At 39.2% G+C, this 15707-nt stretch overlaps 1 protein-coding gene across 1 annotated transcript in view; it reads left to right on the top strand.

Moving 5' to 3' along the window:
• cacna1c (calcium channel, voltage-dependent, L type, alpha 1C subunit) overlaps window positions 1–15707 on the top strand; it is a gene marked incomplete at its 5' end in the record, with an annotated part of 185599 nt that overhangs the window by 125601 nt on the left and 44291 nt on the right. Inside the window, 5 exons of the mRNA XM_080051210.1 lie at window positions 453–605; window positions 1576–1775; window positions 4057–4160; window positions 11553–11640; window positions 12090–12174. Coding sequence (XP_079907336.1) covers window positions 453–605; window positions 1576–1775; window positions 4057–4160; window positions 11553–11640; window positions 12090–12174 — 630 coding nt within the window. The remainder of the gene's footprint in view (window positions 1–452; window positions 606–1575; window positions 1776–4056; window positions 4161–11552; window positions 11641–12089; window positions 12175–15707) is intronic.

The raw sequence follows: 15707 nt of genomic DNA, 5'->3' as shown, positions 1-15707 counted from the left end.
ACTCATATATACTATATACACTCCATGGTCTCACTGCCGGTGCACGCCAGAGCAACAGATGGATGAATGTGTATGCGCCTACAATGGCGGAGCAGGTAAAAATCCTTCCCAATGTCTGTTTTGATGGTTTTTATCATGTTTTATCCGGTTTTATCACACTTATGGATCTGAGATGATGCTAGATAACTCGCTGCTTGAAGACCGCAGTGCATTAATGTGGTGACGTAGGGACGAGCGAGGGGACTGCTAACTGCAGTAACTAACAGGAAGTTAGCTAAAAGAACCATTCCGCTTACAGCTCCTTTAAATAACTCTTTCTTATTTATTTCACTTTGACTTTTTTTATATACCCTTTATGTATTCTCAGTGTTTCTTCTGTGTGTGTGTGTGTGTGTGTGTGTGTGTGTGTGTGTGTGTGTGTGTGTGTGTGTGTGTGTGTGTGTGTGCTGCAGGTTTACAGGTAGTGTTGAACTCCATAATCAAAGCCATGGTTCCTTTGCTCCATATCGCCCTGCTGGTCCTCTTCGTCATCATCATCTATGCCATCATCGGCCTGGAACTCTTCATGGGCAAGATGCACAAGACCTGTGTTGACAAGCAGAAAGGTAGACACACACACACACACACACACACACACACACACACACACACACATACAGTATATGCACGTATACACGTATACAGAGAGTCGGAGAGAATATGTAGGCTATTGTGCATTGATGCACAGATAGAAATACCAACATGCATGATCAAACACTTTCATAACACACCTCAATGCTCAGGTATATTTTGAAGCATGTATTCAACTGTGTGTTAAAGCAAGCTTCAGTAAGCATATATTGACACACACACACACACACACTTCAACTCAAGTGATGGGCAGGCAGTAAGATATCACCCATCAGCCAACAAAGCAGGGGGAAAATAGAGCACACACTTAAACAGTCTTTAACCTCCATTAATTATTGAAATCATAATTTATGCTTCTGAGTAAGACTGATTTAGGCAATAATTTGAACAGCAGACACATACATGATTGAAACAACTTTCAATTAAGGCCCCTAGGTATAAATGGACAGTGTTGTTATAGTGATGTTATAGGTCCCATGAGAGGCATTAGCTTGCACTGTGTGTGTCAGTGCCGGCAGAATGCTCTCTCTTATCCTATATATCACCCTCGAGAGCTTGTTTTGTATAATTAGTACATTAGTGCTGCTCTCTTTGGTTTTAGCTCAGTGTGTGCTTCTTGTAGACGTAGACTTCTGTTTTTAAATCTATTGTTTTCAGATGCGCTGGAAAAAATAGAATAAATAAATTAAGTGTTACTGTAAGTGGCACAGCCTAGGCTCTGTAAACGGGCATGTTGCTGACTATGGTGAGCCCCCTTTGTTTACATGCCCGTTGTATACATACCCGTCTACGAAGCCTAAGCTTTGTATTAACACCAGATCTTTTTGATTTAAAGATTCAGCTGGAAACAGCGGATACTCCCACCAAGACTCCGTTGTGTGTTGGGTCAAAAGGATACAGTATACTGTATCAATCTCTCTCTTCCTCCTATCTCTTTTGTCACAGGCACCATTGCGACAGAAGAGGCGGCACCGTGTGCACCCTTCACAGCTTATGGTCGACACTGTAACCAAAATGAAACTGAGTGCAAAGCAGGATGGGAGGGACCAAACAACGGCATCACCAACTTTGACAACTTTGCCTTTGCTATGTTGACGGTATTTCAGTGTATAACCATGGAGGGCTGGACAGAAGTGCTGTACTGGGTGAGCCGGACACCACAACAGTGTCTGTATATGTGCTTGTGTGGAGTGAGTGCCGAACTGCTTAGGGTGTGAAACCACTGTACTGTATCTGTACCATCAGTGGCACATGAGTGCTTTTTGAGAAGAGAATATAAAGTAATATCACATCGCTCCTCTCAGAAAAGCAGGTGTGCACTCAATGCTTGTTCAGGGAGAGACACACAGCTATTGTGTTTATGTGTGTAGGCTCATATCTCAGACTAAATCGATGCAGACAATACACTGTGTAATTGAAGGCGCCAATTCATTTGGAACGTGTGTCGAATCCCGATGCTTGATTCAAGTGTCAAGTTAACACACTTACCCGCACACGAACAGCCACAGAGGCATATATTCACACAAAAACTACCCCATACCATGTAAATGGCCAGAAGCATGCAGCAGCCCTGTCTATGCAAATACATCAATAATCAAAATCAAAATCAATACATTAGTCTATGCTGTTAATCAATGTTATCGAAGGTTCAGTCAAACATGTTCCTACTTGAGAAATCTTCTGAGTCATTCCTACACAATAGAGGTATGGCTTTACACTCTGATATTGCCGATATCCCAATAATAGGTAGTAAGGTATTGAAAGCCATGATACCTTCATTAACATTCACATATACCTGTGTTTTCTCAAATATTACAGTAATTAGAGTTTCCAAGTTATGTTGCCACTAGTCCGCTGCCCTGTGTAACTTTGCAATGATAGAGACTAATGACTTAGCTGTTGGTCAGCAAGGCTGTGGCAGAACGGGGCCAGTCCGTCTCAACAGTGCAAAGCACTCATGTGGTACTGATGAGTACCGGTTTCTTGGGATTTAAAAAAAAAGTTTTTAACTCAATTTCTGAATAACTGTGCTACAATAAAACTAAATTGGGTTGATTTTCAGCAGTCAGAAAGCCCTAATTGTGCCTCTGCATTATCATTATATTCAGTTCATAGAGCTAAGCATCATTCTCTTTGACATTTAAATCCTCATTGATCCTGCAAATACCCAGACGGCTGTTGAAAAAAACTTAACATAACAATGAATGAATCTAGAGTTTTGACTTTATTTTATCAAAACAAAGATGGCAGCCAGAAATGACGTATTTCGATATTTTGTTACTTGTTAGGCTATGTGCTTGTTGTAATAGATGTAAAACTTTTTGTCCATATAATCGATCAATCAACCAGATTCAGTATTTAGTTTCAGTTTTTGTTCAAAGTAGGATATGCACAACGGGAAGCTTAATTTAATTCATATGGATAGCCTTTGAAAGTCTGGAAATACCTTTAGAATAGTAATGAGAACTGGTTAATGAAATTCTAGCTTTTTTAAACAGGGATTTATCTTTCACAGAATGAGCTCTGTGACTGGAATAACTAGTAATGATAATACATGAGAGGCACAAACTGGGGCTACCTATCAGAATACATAAGGAATGAATGAATCATTTGATTATTAAATGTTTGTTGAATTTACAAACAGGTGTGTGTGTGTGTGTGTGTGTGTGTGTGTGTGTGTGTGTGTGTGTGTGTGTGTGTGTGTGTGTGTGTGCGTGCGTGCGTCTGTTGGTGTGGGTGGTGCATGCATTGTATACACATGGAGCAGAGAGCTTACTAGCTCTACACCCCTCCTGCAACTACCAACTACCCTGTTTGCTGCATCCTCCTGTATACACAAATACACATGCACACAACAGTATCAGTTAACTTAAATCTTACAATCGGCTTCTTATTATAGTCATTGTGTAGCCAGCTCTCTTAATAATAATACATTCAATGTATTAGGAGTTATAAGTACAAACAACACCAAGCTGATCATTAAGTTCAGTATGTGCATTTTAATAGTTTAGAAATGTTTTATAGTCTCACATTTTTCAGGAATATAGATTGATGACATCCAACATCTACTGCTATCATAGCAAATGAAGATTCATTCAGATTACATACATAATCATACAATACTGCCATTCTTGCTTTGCCAGGTCCTTCTACTGCTCCTTTTAACATGCACTGCTCTGTTCTTGTTTTCTGCCTGTCGTTTTTTTAAATTTTTCTTTAACTCTCTCTAACACACTTCATGTCCTTGTCTTCTGCTTCCCCTACTCTTCTCATTCCTTTTCCCCCCACATTTCGTCTTCTATCCCTGTTGTTCTCATCCCTTTCTTCTTTCCTCATTTTGCCTTTCTTTCACCTTTACTACTTTCTCCCTGTTAATCCCCCTCTTCTCTCCTTTTACTCTCCTCCCATATCTCTTGTCTCTCTCAGATGCAGGATGCTATGGGCTATGAGCTGCCATGGGTCTATTTTGTCTCTCTCGTCATCTTCGGCTCCTTTTTCGTTCTCAATCTCGTTCTGGGGGTGTTGAGCGGGTAAGACGGTGCGCTGTTGTCATGTGTGTACACATGTCCGTATGTGCGTTGTTTGTGATGTGGCTGTACAGTACATAGTGTTTTAGATGTGATAAGATGGCCATGCAGCAAGACTCTCTGTACCAGACATTTAAATTGCAATTTATGATTGAGTTTTGAATCACTAAAATCCATGGCTTGCCAGTGTTGCCACTATAAAAAGCACAATATTGCGTCCTTTTGAGAAAAGCCTGAGAGACACAGATACACACACACACACACTACACCCAAAATAAGCAGGGACACAGCTTCTGTATATCGGTTACGTTCATGTCAGTTAACCCCATGTGCCACATCTTGTCAAAATACAACACACACACACAAACTTCCCAGGTTTTATGGACGTCTTTCTTTGTTTTAGTTGAGTTGTTTTTGTCCAGGCTCAGTTGAAAGATATGTTTTCCTTCCTTATACACTCAACTGCCCAAATCCGTCTTGTGTGAATGTGTGTCTGTGTTTACATGTATGGTTTTCTTTTGTGCAAATCAGCATGCATTTGCTTACAGTGTGTTTGTGCCAACAGCGCGTGTTTATTTGTAAAAAGATACGTGCTATTTGTGCCTTTGACTCTGTGTTGGTAATGTTTCATGTCAGTAAAAGCTGTTCCAGTAGGCGAGTTGGGTGCTGTTTTACCCCACTCTGCCAAGTCATGCTGTTTTAGTACAAGCACCACCCGGCCTGTAGGGATACACAGGGGTATTAATAATTCACCCCCCAGGTCAGCTATGGAGGTAGAACGCAAAAAAATAAATAGAAATGCACAACAGTTAAAATACAACAGGCAAGAGAGTTTATACTGAGGAAGCATGGCATTCAAAATGGATATTATGGGATGTAAGGCTGCACAGGAGTAGAAACCTATTCTTTTTGCGTTCATAAAACTGTTAAGAAGTACCATATATATCCTTTTACATACATAAATCCTTTTAAAGAGTAAAGACAATAACACATAGTAACTCGCCATGAGAACAGTGATGATGTCCAATCCATGGGAGTCTTGCTGTACAGTCTGTTCAACTGTCTAACTCAAATACTTTCTTTCCAAAGTGATTAAGCCTGAAATTAGCAGATTTCCATTACAAAAGTGAATCAAATTGTTTTTAACCTTGTAGCCTATTCTTTTCACAGGCATCTCAGCTCAACTTCTGTACGCTAACAGTTAGCTCTTATAGGCCTTTCACACCAAAATGAACCAAGAGTCAGTTCCAGGCTGGTGTTGGGGTCAGTTCAAAACTGGTTACAGCCTTATCCCAGTTATGAACCGGTTGGTTTCACATCGACCGGAGACAGCCATGGAGCCGGCAAGAGAGCAACGTCATGACGTCACTGTAAACGTGTGTGTACGTCACCCGACGCCGCTGCTCTTGTGGCTAACGCTAAAGCTACCGCTAGCTTTAAGCACAACAACAGCGGCGAATACGTCTTATTTTTACACTTGTTGGCTCTCGCTTTGCTTTCTTAAGCAAACAGGACCCATACAGCGTATTCTCGCCGGTCAATTTGATCGCTACGTTCGGTAATTATGTTATGTTTACGTCTCGTAGTAGCGGTGTTGGTAACACTTTATAATAACTATCCGTTGTAACTCGTTAATAGATCATTAGTAAACTCTTAATTAATGATTTATTAATGATTTGTTAAGTGTTTGTTAGCAGTTTGTTAAGGATTTATAACAATGCCTTACAGACAGTTAATAGACCATTAATAAACTTTTAGTTAATTGGTTATAAATGACTTGTTAAATGACAGTTAACCGTTTGTTAAGGATTTATAACTGTGCTTTGTAGCATCGCAAAGGGCCATTAGGACGGATAATCCATGACATTGCCGGGATGTATGGACATTAAATGTCCCTCTGAAATTATGTTTATCCAGTGTCTACCACAAAAAGTTCCCAAACCTCATGGGTTTGTATGTTGTTGTACACTTTTGTATACTACTGTTATGCCATGTGATGGCTCAGTATGTGTGTTTCTATAGATTAAACACAATGTTCAACATTTCATCTGTGGTGTTTCTTTGGTAAAAAACAGTACACAGAACAGCCTATGGGTGGAACAAGGTTGAGGTACAAAAATTTGATATTTTAAATATCATGTCAAATTTCTGTACCTTGAACTTGTTTCACCCATGTGCAGTTTTACAAAGTTTCACTGGTATTAGTAGAAAGTTAACAATCTATTAACAACTGATCTGTAAAGTGTGAGTTAATATATTAGTTAAAGGCCTACTTCACCGGTGGGAATATGAAGGTGTATTGAATTCTGAGATCCTATGTAGTATAAATGTGCAATTTTTTTTTAAATTGGTTCTTCCTAGCCTGAGAAAAGGCAGAAAGAGTGTTTTTTTTAACCCTATATTTCTCTTTCTCGTGACATCACAGAAAGAGAAATATAGGGTTAAAAAAAAACTTACTTTGTAAATATTACTGTGATGTCTTTTACTGTGACCTCACAGTAATATTTACAAAGTATGTTTTTTTTAACCAGTTTATATTACATACAGAGATATGATTTAGTCACGAGAAAGAGAAATATAGGGTTAAAAACACTCTTTCTGCCTTTTCTCAGGCTAGGATGAACCAATTTCAATTTTTTTTGCACATTTATACTACATAGGATCTCAGAATTCAATACACCTTCATATTCCAACTGGTGAAGTAGGCCTTTAAGTGTTAGTTAATAGTTTATATATGTTATTGGGACGTTATTCTAAAGTTGCAACTATTCCTCATTTACAAACAATTAATAAATGAGGAATAGTTGCAACTTTAACCAAAACACTTACTTTGTAAATATTACTGTGATGTCTTTTACTGTGACATCACAGTAATATTTACAAAGTACGTTTTTTTTAACCCTATATTTCTCTTTCTGTGATGTCACGAGAAAGAGAAATATAGGGTTAAAAAAACACTCTTTCTGCCTTTTCTCAGGCTAGGATGAACCAATTAATTTTTTTTTTGCACATTTATACTACATAGGATCTCAGAATTCAATACACCTTCATATTCCCACCGGTGAAGTAGGCCTTTAAGTATTAGCTAATAGTTTATATATGTTATTGGGACGTTATTCTAAAGTTGCAACTATTCCTCATTTACAAACAATTAATACATGAGGAATAGTTGCAACTTTAGAATAACGTCCCGATAACACATATAAACTATTAACTGATACTTAATAAGTCTATTTAATAAGTAATTCACTACTAGCTTGAAAATTATCTATCGGCTATCTATAAAGCACAGTTATAAATCCTTAACAAACGGTTAACTGTCATTTAACAAGTCATTTATAACCAATTAACTAAAAGTTTATTAATGGTCTATTAACTGTCTGTAAGGCATTGTTATACATTCTTAACACACTGCTAACAAACACTTAACAAATCATTAATAAATCATTAATTAAGAGTTTACTAATGATCTATTAACAAGTTACAACGGATAGTTATTATAAAGTGTTACCGCGGTGTTTTTAAATATGGCGGGCATGAGGTTTGAGTTGCTCTGGTTGGTCAGGATAATCCCTCCCCCAACCGTTTGCGCAAGCAGTTCTTATCAAACCCTGCTCAATCCTGGGGTATGAGTTCCCCCGGTTTTTACGGCCTGGAGCAGGCTCTCTGGCGGTGTGAAACCAAAACACTGGCTCTAACTCCGAACAAGCCCAGAACTAGCGCCGATTTTGCGGCGGTGTGAAAGGCCTATTAGAGTTGTTTCAGTTGCTATAATGGTCATACATAACCCTCTTGTCAAATCACAGTTAAATCTATACATCTCTAATTATTCCAATTTGAATTAAATACAGCTGACCAAATTGGTTGCCATTTGGTCCACAAAGTGACAAATAGTATGAATGGGGATCCTGCAAAGCAAGCAGTTTCATCTGTTTGGAACTCTCACTAAGGATCTAACTCCTCTCTTCTTTCCCCTCTTCCCTCCTTCCCCTCCTAACATTTCTTATTGCTTTTTCCTTACTCTCATCAATGTCCTCTCAATCATTGTTCTCACTTCTTACCTTCCTGTTCCTCTCTCCATCTTAATCTCCCACCAACCTTCAATTCTCCTTCCTTCCATCCATCCTTTCTGGTCCCACTCTTCCATACACCCATCTCTCCACCTAGGTGAATGATGCAGTAGGGTACAAGTGGCCTTGGGTGTATTTTGTCACCTTAATCATCATCGGATCCTTCTTTGTGCTAAACTTGGTTCTTGGGGTATTGAGCGGGTAAGGGCGAGGTTAAAGGTTACTTTAGACTAACTCTCTCTTTCTCCTTCATGCTGTTGTTCTTCGATAGTTGTTGCTGTTTCTTCTTATTGTAGGGGCACTTTTTTCTTCTGTCCACTCCCTGCTTTTCGCAGAAAATGGTGATACAAATTATTTATCACTAAACAAGTGTTGTACAAAGTATATAGAGGAATGTGTTTGGGGAGTATTGTATAACCACAAAACATACAGAAGGAAAGCTGACATTCATATGTACATAGGATACCATTTGGTTTCACTTGTGTCCAACGTGTTTTACAGTAACACATGTGTATCTGGATTTGCAGATCTACTAAACTAAATAACAGCACAGACATTTTTAGTTATTATCATTGTTGCAATTTGGCATATGTCTCTCAGTGGCAGTATTTTTCTTTCGCTACAACTGCACACTGTTGCTTGCTTCTATAGAATAGCGCCATAACTATCATAAAATGCTCAGTTCTCCTAGCTGTTCAGATGGCGCAAAACACTCAGCATAAAGAGAAACGTCCTGTAAGGAAATCTACAAATACTTTGCAGCTCACACCTTTTTTTGGGGAATACATTAATATGTTAACCATAAGCTTGTCTTTGTGCTTATGGTTATTGAACATTACCAGGTTACTGGCCTTCATAAAAAACATACTAAAAAACCTTTGATATTAAATGTAGTTTTGAATATAAGTTTCCTCACATGCTGTAGGTTGAAATTAACTTTAGTAGAGAAATGGTTTGGGGTATTGAAGTGTTTCACCCCATACTGACTGGCTGACTGAATGACTAACCCAAATCTGATTCTTGATACCCACAGTGATGTGACAGCAGCATTGTGGGAAAAATAATAGAGGTCCATCGGTCCAAACATCTTGCGAGAGTTCCGCTGTCTGACTCTTTGTCTGACTTCTAACTAATGATGCTGTCAGCCCACTACACAGCCTGACCTTTTACCAACTGCTTCCTCCATGAGTATGTGTTGGTCTCACATTGGCATAATAACTAATAGCTAAACAGGATGAGAGAGAACGATGGACATACAGACAAATCATCAGGTGTGACACTGTTTGTCCAGATTTGATGTAATGTGATGTGGGAAGAGAAAAAGAAACAACAAGATAATTCATTGATGATTCAGAAACATTAGATGAGGATCGCTCATAGTTTTGCTCTCACATCTGCTCTCACATACACATACGGTATATACACACTCTGGCACACACACAAACACAGATCAATAGGATTGGGTCTCTTGCAGATGTTCTGACAAACGAGACAGCAGCAGTTGGTCCTAATGCTTATTGATCAGTGTGTGTGTGTGTGTGTGTGTGTGTGTGTGTGTGTGTGTGTTCATTGTTTGCAGGTGTGATCTGAGGATCCTTCATTCCTCTAAATTTCACACAGAATAAACACCCTGCCACACACACACAGCCACTTATTCTGTTCCACCTCTAGACTGACTCTAAAAATCAATGAAAATGGCATATGACAATCTTTCATATAATTGATCCTGATCTTGCTTTCAAGTGACACTATGACCACGTGACATCTTACAGACATTCACCATAGAAAGTCCCACTTCTCAATGGATAGATGAATGGATATGCAGCTATTAAAGCTGTAATGACCAAACCCAGTGTGTGACAGTGTGGAAGATAGAAGGAAACTCTGCTTACCTTACTCATCCTCATTCAAAATATTCATGACTTGGTGGCACTAACAAAGTTTACTTTTAAATTGACCTTAAAGTGTGCATTTGTACCAATTATATTTTTATGCAAACTCCTTCTGTGGCTGACTTTGACCTTCCACAAGCGCAGCATTTAATCAGTCCCTTTATTATTTCTTTCATCCTGACACCTGTAAGTAATGTCACCAGATTTCATCATAATATTTAAATATTTTACACTCTGCTAAAATTGATTTTAACTGTCCTAAATAATCTATCTTTTCCGTCGTCACTAGCCCTTTAATCCTTTAACAGAACAATGTAAAATAAATTAAATCACAAAATGCTCTAATTTGACCGGTTTATCTTTATTCTGACCTCTGGGCAGTGAACCAAAGAATACAATGGCAGACAAAAGGTGATGAGCTCATTGCAAAACAACTTTTATGCAGAGCCACCTTCCCTCCTATCCGGGTTGGCAGAAGTAAGCTGATGTGGTACAGCCGGTGAGGCTGGCTCTCTGTCCCTACCTTAGGGGTTGTACCAAGCACATTGTGACGGGGAGGAGACCCAGGGGTGGACCCAGAACAGCCTGCAAGCGTGTGCGCACACACACACACACACACACACACACACACACACACACACACACACACAACTCCCAGCAGACCTGCGAGCACCTGGGGCCCTGTTGCGTTGGGACTATAACAATACAGATAATTCACTTTTTTGTAAGCTGTTAGGCACATTGGGAATAAATTATCCTTGAATTTTTAAAATTATGTTAATTTTCGTTGATATCAAATCCACAAGAAATGTGGCCCCATCACCAAGTATTACAGACCAAAATAATCAAGTGTTCGAACAGTCTTCTTAAAATAAACAGGAACATTCAGTAAATTGCTTCACTTTTGTTGTTTTTTCCATTCATCAGCAATAGTTGGTCGCAGGTGATAATTTCAGGGTAGTAGCATCTTATGTAACCAGCAACTGTCACACAGGTGGGGAGGCAAACAGTTGTCTTGCTTTTTATCAAAACGTTATCCTCAAATAAAACAATACATTCTTTATCTTTTTCTTTATCTACTCTTGGTCAGTCAGTAGGGGTGTCGCAATTCATATTCACCATCATACTAGATTAATTCAATTGTTGAGATGTGAATCCAGCTCCAATGTTTCTGTCGGTGGGTGTTTTCAGTTGCATTTGCATATTAACATATTTTCTCCTTCCTCTTCTCTCTTCACTTTTTTCCTCTCTTAGCAGGTTTATTATCACAGTATTTTTACGTGGTTTATTTCTCAACACTTGATTATTTTCCCCCTCACCTTGTTTTTGGTCTCTCCCTACCTCTCTCTCTCTCTCTCTCTCTCTCTCTCTCTCTCTCTCTCTCTCTCTATCTATCTATCCCCCATCCCTCCATTCTGCTTCCCTCCTCCCAGAGAGTTTTCCAAAGAGAGGGAGAAAGCCAAGGCACGTGGTGACTTCCAGAAACTCAGAGAAAAACAGCAACTTGAGGAGGACCTCAAGGTAGGGTGTTCTCTCTGTGCATGTTTAATTGAAGCCCCCTTTTAAAAGAGGATATAACAGTGTTTACCTGCCACTTACGTTAATTAGACTGTATATTACTGTCAGGTTTCCAAAAAGGTGAATTGTGAAATGTAATATAATTTGAATTTTAAAGTTCACAGTCCCCAGTGGCTAAATCTGGTAGCCTACTTGTACATTTTAGTGTGAGCCTTTTCAATTTAAAATAGTCAAGCAATGCCACAAGATATGCCTACGTAGTTAGATAAGACTTTTGAACCTTATTCAAAATACCGTCAGTTCAAAGCAGGAAACATTAGCTGACTTAGTTTACAAGTCAGTTAAAACATGCACTTAAGTGAGTTCAATGAGTTCAAAGGAGACATTGAAGAGACTGCTGACCCCTGATCAGTATTTTCATTGTCTTTGTGTTTATATTTGTGTGAATACAGGGCTATTTAGACTGGATCACTCAGGCTGAAGACATTGACCCAGAGAATGAAGAGGAGGGCATGGACGATGACAAACCCAGAAACCGTGAGTACCTGTGAAATTTTCCAACGGGAATTGACAATGTGTTTGCTCAGTGCAGTTTGCCTTGAGGATGACTATGCATATGTGCGTGGGATATATGAATTGTGGTATTGGTAATTACGATTTTCTGTATTTTTGAGCCCACTGCAGTCTCTATCGGTAGTGATTGATAATCAGTGATGATGAATGACTGACTTACTGACAGAGTGACTGATAGACAGACTGAGAGAATGTTAATATTGTCGCTTTTCTTTGAGGTTTTAAACCTGTTCAGAAATTAGTGAAATATGTCAGAAGGCAGCTAATAGCCTCTGGGAAGACACTCACATACTCACATACTCACAACACAAACGCACACTCTCTCACTTATGCAAACTCACACACACACACACACACACAAATTAACACCCTGTCTCTCTCCACAACACCTCCAGAGAGACAACCATTCATAGCACGTCTCCCCAGGACTGAGCTACATTTTTGCATATACTGTTCAGTATGTACAGTGTGTACTGTGAACTAATTTATAAAGACTTGGAGCTTCTCCTATTTCTGTTATGCCCCCTTAGGCTAATCAGCGTGGCACAAAACACACATCAGCAGGCCCGGGATGTTGGCAAATCAACCAAAATACTTTTCATTTACAAATTCTGCATCAGTGTTATAATAAACAATATCCACACAAGCCTGAGGTGGCCGTAAGGGAGAACAAGACCAAAGGACTTTGGCTTAATCCAGTCTAACCGGATAGAAACATGCATATGATTCTTACTGAAACCAAACAAATTACCCATTGAAATAACAAATTCCAAGTATTAAAAACTGCAGGCATCAGTCAGGTGCAAGATTCAGTCCATTGCTTTTACTAAACGGCATGAGTTACGCCATTAGATTCAGATGATCTGACAAAATGATTGATATATACAATCATAAGCTCTCCATTAGAAGGATCAATCATCCCTCTGTTTGTGAAGGTTGAAAATCAAGTCATTTGCTCTGTTACTGTGCTACCTCCATCCCTCCCTCCACGATGGCTGGGTCCTCCTCTGGGAAGATGAATGAGGACAGTTTGTCCCTGCCGCCCAGGACGTTTTGCATAGAGTAGTTCATACACGCACACACACATACATGCGCATACAGATGTCCTAAGAAGGGATAGGAGACTTACAGAGTGGAGGAGGGGATAGTAGAGAGAGAGATGGAAGGGAAAATAGATGTTGAGATATGAAAGAGGGATAGAAATAAGTAGAGGGTGGCTGTTTGAGAGTGTGTGTGTGTGTGTGTGTGTGTGTGTGTGTGTGTGTGTGTGTGTGTGTGTGTGTGTGTGTGTGTGTGTGTGAGAAACGGAGACAAAAAGGGTATGTGGGACAGCGAACAGATGGGATTTCACATCACGAAGGAGTCAGACTTGTAGTGACCACACACTCATCATACAGAGACTGCACACATCTTTCTGTGTGTCTCTCAATCATCATGACCATACATTGTGATGTATGACGTGATACTGTTTTCACATGAAGACAAATACGTATTGTGTGGGTGGGTGTGTGCCATTGTATGTTCCGGGTGGTTGTTTTTAAGAGTAGTAGATTTCATTCACTTTATTGATTTTCACTGTTTTCAGTATCAGCTTGAGTGAGTGTGCATGCGTCAGGAGCATTTGTGCGTTCTAACTCAGGACCAACACTTACACACACTCCAAGATGATACATGATGTGATGTGAATGGAGTGTTATTATTTAATTTAATTTAATTTGTTTGTGGTGTATTTGTTTCCTCTGCACATTTGTTTGTGTGTTTCCTGTCTTCTCAGGGACATACTGTATGTGTGTATGTGTGTGTGTGTGTGTGTGTGTGTGTGTGTGTGTGTGTGTATGTGTGTGCTGCATGCGCTCACCCTCTGCCATTTTGTTCTTGCATGTTGTTGTCGTGCATCCTGCCACTGCTGTCTGTGGTAGGAGTGTCTCCAGCCCACCTGGGTAAGAAAACCAGTAAGCTTGCCTGGTTCAGTCACTCTGCTGACTCTCAAGACGGTATGTCTGCATTTCTGTCGTGTGTCTTTGTGACATGTGTTTCCATGTATAGTCCCGTGTCATCATGGATGTTTTTATATTCAAATTTCATAAAGAGGTTGCTTTGGTTCAAGACCCACCAGGAGGATCTGGAGGTTGGCACTTGGGAGGAACATGTCAGGGCTTCGTTAGCAAAGTTTAAATGCTTTAAAATAGCACTAAAACATAATTTAATAAAAAAACACCATAAGGTACATTCCATGGTTATTGTTGTCGGGATGAGTCAGTAAAGGGGTTGGAAGTGTAGCTTGCCTTTTGCTGCTATTCTCCAAAAATTCTTTTCAATGGATTTAACGCTTTGCCTTTTTAAAAGTATATGCGTATTTCAAACCGTTTTGATGGAAGAGTGTTCTGTTGTCTGTTTTTTTGTCTCACAATGAAACTACGCTTTTCCACCTTCTACCATGATGTATGATAACATGCATCATTGTGATCCAACAATTCAATAATGTATGAATCACAATATGGATAATGTGGATTTGGATTGGCTGGCTCCATTGTTTGATGTTGGTTATTGTGATGATAATGGTCATAAAATGGTGTACAAAGAAAAAATTAAAGTATTTTATCTAAATATATCATACAACATGTGGTCATCATCCCATCTCTTTTTGAATGTATAGCCCAATGTATTTTTTCTTCTTATTTAGATGTACTGCTATTTGTATTACCCTAAGAATATGAATTTTGTAAGTTGTTTCTTAAGTGCGCTTTTGTACATGGTGGCACCCAAGAAGCTGGTTTCAATTCATCATTAACGTCTATATAGTTCAGTCTATCCCTCAACAATCCTTGTGCAGTGATTGAATATTTTAGATGGATAATAGTATGATTATCCACTATATGAGTGCATGTGTTTGTATGTAGACTAAATGTTTGCTAGATTTCATACTTCATATCCGTGTATGTAGTTCTTGACCCACTCAATAAATTAGCAGAATTCAACAACAAGAATAAACCCCCAGTATAGAGGAGAATTCTGATGAATGTAAAGGCTCAAATAGTTTGAGAGGAAGGGGTGAAGTGGACAGAAAGCAAAAGCTGTGGAAGGAGAATGGGATGCACAGATGTGTTGTATTGTATAGTGCAGAGTAAAAACAACAGAGCAACCGGCCATTGAAGGTTGACCTCCTCAACTTTCTAGAATATGAACCCTCACAATTAATTCTTTCTTTCTCTCTATTTTCTCTCCATCACTCTGTTCTGTTAAGGTTGTAAGGTTGGCAATGGTGCAGAGAGGAAAAGACTAAATAGTACAAGTGTGGTATTCCATGCAAATAATGCCATACTTAAAATACATCTCAAAATATGGTTATAGATGGAATAATGAAATGAGGTGTGACTGTAACGAGGGAATGTCATTTCGGTAGAAGCAATCATGTTCCTTGCCAGGGGTTATGTACTGTATTGTGAGTTTGTGTGCATTAACTCATTTGTGCTGGTTGTGCTTACTTGCGTATATCC

This window comes from Ammodytes marinus, assembly GCF_949987685.1.
Source record: "Ammodytes marinus genome assembly, chromosome: 22".
Taxonomy (NCBI): Eukaryota; Metazoa; Chordata; class Actinopteri; order Uranoscopiformes; family Ammodytidae; genus Ammodytes; species Ammodytes marinus.
This window is presented reverse-complemented; position numbering and strand designations above follow the sequence as displayed.